The 11,576-nt window shown below is 33.5% G+C and overlaps 1 protein-coding gene across 1 annotated transcript; it reads right to left on the reverse strand.

Moving 5' to 3' along the window:
* Window positions 1-354: 354 nt before the first annotated feature.
* LOC139775925 (uncharacterized) lies at window positions 355-11,374 on the reverse strand. The gene is made up of 13 exons (XM_071712299.1): window positions 11,257-11,374; window positions 10,992-11,139; window positions 10,441-10,791; window positions 8,681-8,811; window positions 8,400-8,605; window positions 7,952-8,137; window positions 7,592-7,818; window positions 6,917-6,936; window positions 2,029-2,290; window positions 1,611-1,741; window positions 1,322-1,527; window positions 790-975; window positions 355-649 (listed from the first exon to the last, which is right to left on the reverse strand). The coding sequence occupies exons 3-13, from the start codon at window positions 10,697-10,699 to the stop codon at window positions 364-366; spliced, it is 2,100 nt and encodes a 699-aa protein (XP_071568400.1). The 5' UTR covers window positions 10,700-10,791; window positions 10,992-11,139; window positions 11,257-11,374; the 3' UTR covers window positions 355-363.
* Between the last annotated feature and the right edge of the window lie 202 nt (window positions 11,375-11,576).

The raw sequence follows: 11,576 nt of genomic DNA on the forward strand, positions 1-11,576 counted from the left end.
TAATCTCCGATAAGTTCTAATGTTAATTTCAATTAATTAAAAATAAGTTAATAATTACGATATAGGCGGAACATGCTGTTGCAATATACTATTGTAACATGTATTCATATTATTTCTTTTCAAAGCCATCTTAAATCAAGGGAATGATGAAAAAAGCAGAATTTTATTATTATTTAATTATCAATTATCGAATAGTTAATAAAGAAATATTGCATTCTTTAAAAAAATAAAAACATAATTTTACGTTATATTAATAAACGCATATAAATTATCTGAATCATAATTGTTCGTATTTGTCGTTAATTGAGCTAAAGGAATTCTCTATCGTGAGGATAAGACAACTCTAATTCTAAGTCATTTTTGTTATTCAATTTTATTGGCTGGATATGGCACGGCACTCCATAAGGGATAGTTCCCGTCACCCTTTTTCATTGCGATAGTCTTCACGAGCTCCTGCGATGGTTGTTTGAGATCGTACGCCCATCCGATCATCGCGTATAAATCGATGAATAATGTGGTAATATTATATTTGAAATAGCTGCCAAACTCGGAAGCCTTGTAATCCCACGGGAAGACATGATGATAATTGTGCCATCCTTCGCCGCCCGTCATAATGTTGACCCATCGGTTCTGTGTTGGATTTATGTGCCTGCCGTTAAAACAAATAAAGCAAAGTTATTTGGGGTGACACAGAATAACGAAAGCTCGGAGATTTCTTCCGATCAAGATTGTTATATATACGAATAACTGTGCATAATTTGTATTTTATATAATGACTAATCTGCTTACGCATCGTATGGCTTTGAGCCCCAGATATGAGCCGCACTGTTAACAGTCCATGCACAATTTAAAAAAAATATATAACGAAGAATAATCTGCGACACGAAGGCTCTAGACCAAGTCTCATTCCATCCATACACAGGCACCATCGCCGGAAGCAGGAAGGCGAAGATAAATTTGAGTATCGAATGATATCTGCGAAATATCATAAATTAATTACGATATGCAGTTTTTTTTATATTACATCGTTACACATTATATCGTATATCTTGCGAGAAAATCTACAGATAACACAATGTCAGAAATCGGGACACATGACGTCGCATGATATGACGATTTCTGACATTGTGTTGTCTAGGTACGTAAAAAAAAAGGTTTTCTAAAATAGTGCAGCAGAAAGATGTTGAAATAATAAATACACGTTTTCACACAAGATAAATCAAATAAGTGCGAATAAATTTCCTCTTGTTTTCTGTGGTTCTTTTTTTAATATGAAAGCATCTTGCGTATTTAATTATTCATTCTCTGCGCAGATTTATACTTGTAACCAAATGCGGCGATAGGATCGGCCAATATATCGTTCATATCCATCTCAAGACCCCTTTGGATCACCTCCGGATGTTTCTTCATCATCAACCAGCCTACGTGAGAGAAAAAGAATCCTCGTTTACTATTGTGCGGATCTGCGTCTGTATCCGTATATTTGTGATGCACCCGATGATCTCGCACCCACTCATAAAGGTTGTTCTGGGGGAAAAAAAAAGATAATTGTAAAGAAAAATTCTTCCATCTTACAACACACGAAATGGTAATTATAAACGTTCGATTACCATGCCGGCTGAAGTGTAGCAAATGACAAGTATAATTTTAAGCGGCCACTTTGCCTTGTAAGATCGGTGGGTCCATAAACGATGAGCACCAGCGGTGACGCCTAACCCTCCCATTATATTCATAATATATACTTAAAATAAAGAAAAATTAGCACAATTTAATAACATTTGTCATGCTCATTAAAACGCATAAGAATAATTAACGTATATTTCGCGATTGTGTACAAGTAGCACCGATTATTGGTACAATTAATCTTTCATAACATTTTGTTGTCAATGCCATGGATTCTGTTGACTGTAAAACTAGTCTTTCGAAAATATAATTATAATTTACTTTTATGTTATATTTTTTGTTATATGTTTTTTCAGAGTATTAAAAAGAATCAAATTAACAAAAAATTTTTTAACGGATACTCACTCCAAGCGGTTGTCTTCAGATTTTCGAGAAATTTAAATGTAAAACAGGCATAGACGAAGTATAAATGAAAAAGACTGATAGATATAATATTAAACCACTTCAGATCTGTTTTGAACCAGCCTTTCGTCTTTATATAAATTTTAGTTCCATTCCATGTGCCATTTTCATTGTCTGTATTTATCTTCATAGTAGCTGAAGATTCCTTTTTCTGGAAATCTTTCTCGAAATTTTTTGACATCGTGCTTGTAATATTTGGTGCCATCTTTGTTTTCGGATTGCTGGACCGAATCCAAAAATTCGGTTTTACACTACCAACAAACAGCAGGCTATCATCTTGTCTCTTTAAATCAGACGATTGAAGAATAAAGAACGGTGCTGAAATAGGGCCAAAATTTGCCTGTAAAGGAAACGTTTGCAAGTTTTGCCTGTAAGTTTTGCCTGTAAGTTAAAATTGTCCAAACTGCAGAGAAATTTGTGAAAATGCAATTTTTTTACAGGAAAAGCTCGTTTTGCAGCGAATAATTTTTAATGAACAAATGGCAATTGTGAACGAAAGAAGTCTTTTTTATTGATATTTTTGAGAGAGAGAGAGAGAGAGAGAGAGAGAGAGAGAGAGAGAGAGAGAGGGGGGGAGAGAGAGAGAGAGAGGGAGAGAGAAAGAGGGGAGGGTCTGCGACCGTTCATTTTCGAAATTTCGCATTTTTATTTGGTTTTATGCTTTGCAAGCTCACGCTGCGTTTCCTATTTTTTTCAATGTTCGCTGTAACAAAAGCAACTAAATTTTTTGGCAGAATAAATGTAAAATTTGAAGTTATACCGCGGACCGCAGCAGCTAATATATTATATTTTTTATATTTATATTAAATATATTTACATTTTTGCCTTCTTATAGCGTTACCTAGGGATCACCACGTCCCACACAGCATGCATATCAAAAAGACGTCCAGAAGATATCCCGAAGATATATTTAGGCGATAGGATATCTTCGGGATATCTTCTCAACGTCTTTTTGATATGCTTGCTGTGTGGGGTAGAGGTAAAGCAAGACAAATCCCCTTTATATTTTTGGCTTTTTTTACTTTTTTGTTTTTTTAATGTGTTTTTTATTAATAAATCAATGAGATCGAGATTCTGGCTGCATTCCGATATTCACTGTCAGTACTGAAAATCTATATTTTTCTATATTTTACGTCACGTCTACTTACTATAGACATTCGGTACTGACAGTTGCTAACAGTAAATATCGGAATGCAGCGTCTGTTAACTTCGCAACAAGAGCAGTTGACGAGCAATTGTGAGCGTGGTCGAGACCTCGGGACCCCGATTGCAATATCGCATTACTGATAAAGGTAAAAAACAATTCAGCGCTTATAATTTAGTTTATTTTTCATTTGTTCTGCGAGTCAAGCTTGGACGTCGCGAGCCGCGTATTCCCCTGCGATAAAGTATATACCTATACGCGAATATAAGTATCTTTAATGAGTATTATAATACTCTACGCGCAATGAAAATACAGTGATGTACGCAGTCTTACGCTAGAGCTGCGCTCTGAGTAATAGATAATACATTGGCTCATGTTCTCAACACTTTCTTTTATCTTTTATCAATAAAAGAGAGTTGAGAACATGGACCCTTGACCCTCACTATAAATGTTTAGAATGCTATCAGCTTGGTTTGTGTTTGGTTAATTGCATCGATCTCATATCTGTTTTTAAACAAAGTTAATTTTTATAACATCTACTTTTTCCAAAATATATATACTTTGATTTGTTATGTACTTGGGGTATTTTTTTTCTTTTGTAAAGATTTTTTGTTAGGATAATAAATATTTGTATGTAACATAAAAACAAAATTTATAGAAATACAAAACAGGCATGGAGCATGAATGATTTTTATTCATACTTGTTCTATTGCGGCGTGCAAATATTAAAAGGTATTTATTCCGATTTCAATGAATAATGAATTAATATCGTGAATATTCTTCAATATCTCGAATAACTCAGAGCAATGAAACTCTTTAATTAAATTTTAATAGTCAATTAAATCTCTCTGTGCTTTAGTAATTTGTCAAAAACAAAGACGCAATTAATTGCTGTCACAATGGGGAGAAGGACGAAAACTGGCAGCTAGGGTTGATACGCTAATCGTGAATAAAGAATTACATCGATTTACCTCTTCGTAAGCTCTTGCGACTGATTTCGTTGTGGAGACCGGCGATGGATTATTTCTCTCGCCGGGATGACAAATGTGGAAGACAGAAGGACGTGAATCTCTCGTTGCAACTGTTGCCTTTTCAGTAGAGACTTCGTCGTTGGCAGGCTTTACCGTCGGTAAGTGGACAACGATCGACGTCGGCAAAAGAACTGAGAGACGCATCATGCGTAGGAGTTAAATATTATTGACAATGCTTGAAGAGAAAGAGATTGCCAGCGATGTTGATGACACGTCACGTGCTTGCATGGCAAATCAACAAGACCGACGAGCAGCACATGATATTCTTATAAAAGTTCACGTGCAGGTCCGAAGTGCGTTATATACGCGTAAATCGTGACTGATTTATTATGAATGAAATATGATTAATTACTGTTTACCATTATATAAAACATTATATTAAGACGAAAAAAGAGATTGCTTGATTTGTTGAACAAAATTCATAAAAGAGATAATAGATTTATGGTCCAATAGACAGCGAAATGTGCTTATTAACGCATAGAATAATTGCGCAATTCTAGCATTTATAAGTGAGAAATTACAATAATATCGCGAAAAAGAGTATCTCAGGTATAAAGATTGAAAAAGCTTTCTATTTTCCAGGCATGTATCTTTACTAGTTTGAGTATCGATTCTGTTCGCAACGCACAATATATATTTTGAGAGATAATCTCGCAAACATATTTATTTAAACTGAAATTTATTTAAATTTATTGTTGTGTACTTAAAAAACGTGTTAGAATTTTATTCTAAATATGATTTAAGACCACGAGTCGACAAATTTGTTGGGATTCAATGTGATTCTTAAAGTTAACATTTTGCCAACCAGAGTTATACTCTAAATAAGTTGGGCACCAAACAATTTTTATGATCTGCGTCGCCGTTGAAAATTCCCCTTTTCTTTCTTTTATAATTCTTTTTAGTACTGCATCTTCAAACCAATCGTATAGAAAAATGACGTGGCACAAAACAGATAGGGCTATCCATTTACGTAGATCGATGGATCGTAAAACCGGTAAACCTACTCGAACGGTCTAATCTATCTATATATCTACTAGTAATAAATAATATCGCATTTACAATTAATTATACATATATATATATATAATATATATATATATATATATATATAAATTTAATTTAAGACTGTTATATTCTAAACTAGCGTTCTTTATAATTGTATGCATTAATAATTGGATTATTATAGAGGTTCAGATTTAGCCTACTCTACCTAACATGTATATTAAATATATTAATGGATTCAGTTAATTATCACTATTGATTAATATTGATCGCTTATTAGCTTATATTTAAGCGACAAGTAAATTAATTAAATTAATTAATTTATTAGTTCTTTTCTAATACGAGGGTCGTCCAAGAAATATTTGCTACGATGTTGTTCACAAAATTCTTATTTAAGGGATTAATTTTGCTTTTAATAAAGTTCTTATTTTTTCCGTTAATGTTAACTTTTAACAACAAAAATTATTTATTACTCGAACATTAATTTAATATACATCAATAATCAATCAATCAATCAATCATCTTTATTTCACTCCCCTTCCGGGGTTGGAAAGGCGTTTTTTTTTCAGGAAAAACGTTCCCAAATTTCAATTTTTACAATTATACATTCAGTCATTATATATACATCAATAATCATAAAAGAAAAACTACGATGATTTCGTCTATACAAACTTAAAAGATTGCACGTTTCTTAAATATTATTATATAATAAAATCTTAAATTTTATGATACGTTAAGTGGCTATTGATAAAAAATATTTAGTAATAGGAGAACTTATATTTAAATAGATTTATGAAAGCAAATATATGAAAACAGTCTAGATAATTTAAGGATTTATTAGCATAAAACGGATATAAAAGTCTAACATGATTCATGGTAGTATGATTTTCACAAATAAGATTAAAATACCGGAAGTGTGTCGTAAATGAGATTAAAGTTCGCAGAAGTGCGTCTAATAAAAGAAGAATTTAATAGGTCTTCGTATCTTGACATTGAACTTTTTATAACATAAGCTTGATTGCGCGCTAATGATATTTAATAATTCTTATGTTATTTATATCCAATCATTGCTTTTAAATAGAAAAATTATCTTATCTATGTACACTCTCTCTAAAAAAAAATACCATTAACTGTACGTAACTATACATTAACGATAACACACAATCTTTTTTTAAATATGAATTAACAAAATTAAGAGAAAATAATTTTGAAAATCATGTAAACATAAAATAGCAATAAAAATAGCATGAAGAATTGCTATAATGCAATTAATAAGTTTTAAAAATTACAGTGTCACTTTTTTATATTTATCGTCACTGCATATTCTTGCATATTACAATGTTAAGTAATAAATAAAGAAAAGAAATATATCGACGATTAGTAGCATTTGATATATTTTATTATACACAGGAGAAGCTAAAAGAAAAGATTTAAACAATAAAAGCGTCCGTTTATCCGTTTTACAGATTCTGTTGCAAAAATGTCGATTAATCAAGTTTCTAAATGTTAATATTATTTTCAAATTTTCTTATTGGAAGAATTTGCAAGATTATATTCGATCGTATGAAAAATATTGAGAAATAAAGAATTAATCAAGATCAAATCCATGTTCGGTAAGATTGTTTATGTTGCTTAGTATTTTTATATCACAAACATCGTAAGTAATGCTATCAACTTACTTGTCAAGTGCATTTGGTATACATATTTTTGTATTAATAAAAGAATAAGTTGCGTGATTCTGCAGAATAATACATTGTAATCCACTGTCCCATAACAGTACTGAAATAACATCTTATTTTCACTCATATAGCGCTTAAATAGTCGATTATTGTGAATCTTGCTCATTATAACTTTCAATCAGCATTACATAAACTGTCTGTTTCCGAAGTTTCAATCAATTTCACTGAAATCCACTGTCCTACAATAGTACCGAAATAACACCTTATTTTGACTTTTAAACGCCGATAGCGCCTAAATGGTCGATTATTGTGAATCTTGCCAATTGTGACTTTTGTGTGATCAACATCACATAAACTATCTATTTTCAAAGTTTTAGCCAATTTCACCGAAATCCAATTTCCATAAGAAATGTACAAGGTCCTTTGATATAATAAACCTGATTCATTGACAGATGTGTTCTATGAATTAATAAATTAAAAAATTCTATTAGTATTTCTTTTTTTATTAGTAAGTTACATACAAATTTTGATCTTGATTATTCTATTTCTCAATGAAACCATATTATTAATAGCGAATAGTCATAGTTTTAGTTATTCAATTTTATTGGCTGGATGTGGCACAGCACTGTACAAAGGATGACTCCCATCACCCTTTTTCATTGCGATAGTTTTCACGAGCTCCTGTGACGGTTGTTTCAGATCGTACGCCCATCCGATCATCGCGTACGAATCTATGAATAACGTGGCAAGATTATATTTGAAATAATTAGGAAACTCGGCAGCCTTGTAGTCCCACGGGAAGACATGATGATAATTGTGCCATCCTTCACCGCCCGTTATAATTCTAACCCACCGATTTTCTGTTGGATTTATGTATCTGCCATCAAAATAAACGAGGGAAAATTACTCGTAGGCGACACAGAATAGCGCAAGCTTCGAAATTTCTTTCGATCAAGTTTGTTAAATGTATAAATAATTGTAAATTATTTGGATTTTAATTATGTGCTTACGCATCGTATGGCTTTGAGCCCCAGAGATGAGCCACACTATTCACGGTCCAAGTGGCGTTTAACACGACAGTATAACGAAGAATAATCTGTGATACAAAAGCTCTAGACCATGTTTCATTCCATCCGTACACAGGCACCATCACCGGAAGCAGGAAAGCGAAGATAAATTTGAGTATCGAATGATATCTACCAAATATCATAAATTAATTACGATATGCAGTTTTCTTATTTTACATATCGTTACGCATTATATCTTGCGAGAAAACCCTCGTAAAAAAAAAGATTTTCTAAAATAAGACTGCAGAAAAATGTCGGAATAATAAATACTCATTTTCAAGCTGAATCAAATAAATGGGAATAAATTTCCTCTTGTTCTCTTTTTGTTCTTTTTTTTTAATATAAAAGCATCTTGCGTATTTTTAATTATTCATTCTCTGCGCAAACTTACTTGCAATCAAATGCGGCGATAGGATCGGCCAATATATCGCTCATATCGACCTGATGACCCCTTCGGATCACCTCCGGATGTTTCTTCATCATCAGCCAGCCTACGTGGGAGAAAAAGAATCCTCGTTTACTACTGTGCGGATCTGCGTCCGTATCCGTATATTTGTGATGCACCCGATGATCTCGCACCCACTCATAAAGGTTGTTCTGGAAAAAAAAAATTGTTAAAAAAATTCTTTCGTTTTGCACCACACGAAATGGTAATTATAAACGTTCGATTACCATGCCGGCCGAAGCGTAGCAAACGACAAGTATAATTCTAAACGGCCATTTTGCCTTGTAAGATCGGTGGGACCATAAACGATGAGCACCGACGATGACGCCTTTCGCTCCCATTATATACATAATATATGCTTAAAATAAAATTAAAAAAACAGCACAATTTAATAACATTTGTTATGCTCATGAAAACGCATAGGAATAATTAACGTATATCTCGCGATTGTACAAGTAGCTCCGGTTATTGGTACAATTAATCTTTTATAACATTCTGTTGTCTGTAATGCTATGGATTCTATTGACTGTAAAACTAGAGAGTTTCGAAAAAAAGCATATAAAATTTAAATTGTCCTACTTGACCTGTATCAAATACGCTGTTAATTTTTATATTAATTATTATAATTATTTACATTAGTGGCGGCTTCACCAATTTTAATGACTTTTATATAGATATAGATATTGTCAGGGTAGACACGTGGAAAGTTGAAAATCAATCTGAAATTAATTTTTTTTTTTAATGTCTTCTTAAATGTATATTGTTCGAGACGATTACGAATGCTCGAAATCACAAATGTTCCAGAATATTATTATTTTTAATTTATCGATACTGCTAATCATCATAGCGTGAGGTGTAATATATGATATTTATCAAGAGGATCGCAACGGCGTATCACACAGTTTCGCGTTCATGTTTTGATAATATTATTATTACTGTGTCGAGCCGCTCTTTGTAATTCGCCGGCACGGTCTCTTTGGCTATTGATTTTCTAAACAAAGATAACCGGCCATCTGCATCTTCGTCATTTATTCCGCGATGTCTTGGTCCATTATTTCATCTACTGTTGCTAAGAGCTCGTCATCCCTGGCGTGTCCTTTGTTCCGCGTGAATATAAGAATCCACGGAACTTACGGCGCGTTACTATTTGCCATTAGTTTGTCAAGAGTGAATCTGTCATCGTCGATTGCTCGGCAATGATCAGTACGGTTAGTTCGACACGGCGAACAAGAGAGCGTTTCATTTAAGACACCAGTATTCTCAGTTTCGGTCAAAATGATCAAATGTGTTTCTAAATTACGTTGTTTTTTAATTCCGTTGACCGTTATTATTTTTCAGTGTTTAAATAAAGTGTTGTGTTACTTCAGTTCTTCGGTGTCGGTGATCTCTCATCCACTTTTCCCCTTCTCACATTCCTCACTCATACGCGCGCGAACATGGTGTCAGAAAATTACGTTTTATTCAATAAATTTATTTTATTAATATAACTTTGTAAACAATTTGCACTTTTTAAACAACGAGCGATGGCTAAAATCTTTTGAAAGTTATACAGGGTCGTATTCTTGACAATATATATTGAAATCGGTGAAGTCGCTACTAATGTATTACTTTTATGATGTGTTTTTTAACTACCGCGACATTCGACAATTAGTGATGACTTATGACAAAATCGATATTGTATCAATAGAAATAAAAAGTTTTAAACTGTAATGTGCTGTTAAGCTTGTATTAAATGTCCTCTTCAATCGTTTATTTCAATCAACTGTCGTCCGTTTCAGAAATCGTTGAAATCGACTTTGTCTTTTTTAATAAATGTGCGATACAATTTTAATCAAATTGTTATGTTTAAGACATTTAATCCTATAATGAAATTATAAAAAATGGGTACTTTTTCCTAACGGACTATAGTTTACTTTTTTGTTATACGTATTTTTTCAGAGTATTAAAAAGAATCGAATTAACAAAAAATTTTTTAAAGGATACTCACCCCAAGCGATTGTCTTCAGATTTTCGAGAAATTTAAAAGTAAAACAGGCATACACGAAGTATAAATGGAGAAAACTAATAAATATTATATTACGCCACTTCAGTTCCGTTTTGAACCAGCCTTCAGGTTTTGTATAGATTTCACTTTTGTTTTGTATGCCATTTTCATCGTGTATCTTCATAGCAGCGGAAGAGTCTTCCTTTTGAATAACTTTCTCCGTAAATATTTTTGAATTTTTGCTTGAAATATTTGATGCCATCTTTGTTTTCAGATTGCTGGACCGAGAATCCAAAAAATCAGCTTTACGCTACCAGCAAATAACTCTTCCACAACACACACACAAAAGCAGTCCTAAAAAAATAAAAAAATAGTTTTATAATAAGTTCATACGTTCACCATTAATAGGGTTTAATAACATCTGTAGTTATAACTACCGACATCGTATAAACATTAGTGTGCGCGAGTGGGTTAAGGAAATTAGCGTTCGAAGGTTAATGATCAGATTAAGTAACGTTTAACGAATGTCTATAATTAAGATTGATGATATTTACAATTATTTACAATGGTTCTTTATTTCGCGAACAATAGCAATAGCGCGGGCGAAGGCGCGCGAGAAATGCGAGTTAAGCGACCAAATTAATGACGCGGCGAATGCGCGCGGAAAAGGCTGTTAATCGCAACGCGAGTTTAAAGGTCTTTCTACATAGAGGTCGTAAGTAAGAAGTCGTAAGAATTGATTAATCACAGTCCATTATTCTCCTTGCGGTCGAAGAATAATGAACTGTGATTGGCCAATTCTTACGACTTACGACTTACGACTTACGACCTCTATGTAGAAAGACCTTAATATCGCGAGCAGCGATACGCAGGAGCTCCAAGCCGACTGAATAGATTGCACGGAATACGGAATCGTAATTTCGACACGTTAATTCGGCGTACTGTTATCGAGTGCTGAAGCCCGCGCGGAGGGCCGGAGCTTTATAAACTCGGGCTCCGGACCCCCGGTAACGGGCTGAAATTTCGGCGGAGCCAATCAGATGCCGCCACCCCGAGAAAGCACTTGACTTCGGAAAGTCAAACGGCTCCGCTGATCACGAGGCCGGCGACCGATCCGCTGTTTTCGCCGCGTCTCTCGC

This window comes from Temnothorax nylanderi, unplaced genomic scaffold, assembly GCF_030848795.1.
Source record: "Temnothorax nylanderi isolate EJ_2023f unplaced genomic scaffold, tnyl_v1.0 TNYL_tig0108_pilon, whole genome shotgun sequence".
NCBI classification, from domain to species: Eukaryota; Metazoa; Arthropoda; class Insecta; order Hymenoptera; family Formicidae; genus Temnothorax; species Temnothorax nylanderi.

Coding starts and splice junctions, on each gene's coding strand:
- LOC139775925 (XM_071712299.1), bottom strand. CDS start 10,699: ATGGCATCAAATATTTCAAGCAAAAATTCAAAAATATTTACGGAGAAA. Junction 6,937..7,591: donor AACTATCGCAATGAAAAAGG/GTGATGGGAGTC, acceptor TTGACAAGTAAG/TTGATAGCATTACTTACGAT. Junction 976..1,321: donor ATCGCCGCATTTGGTTACAA/GTATAAATCTGC, acceptor GATATTTCGCAG/ATATCATTCGATACTCAAAT.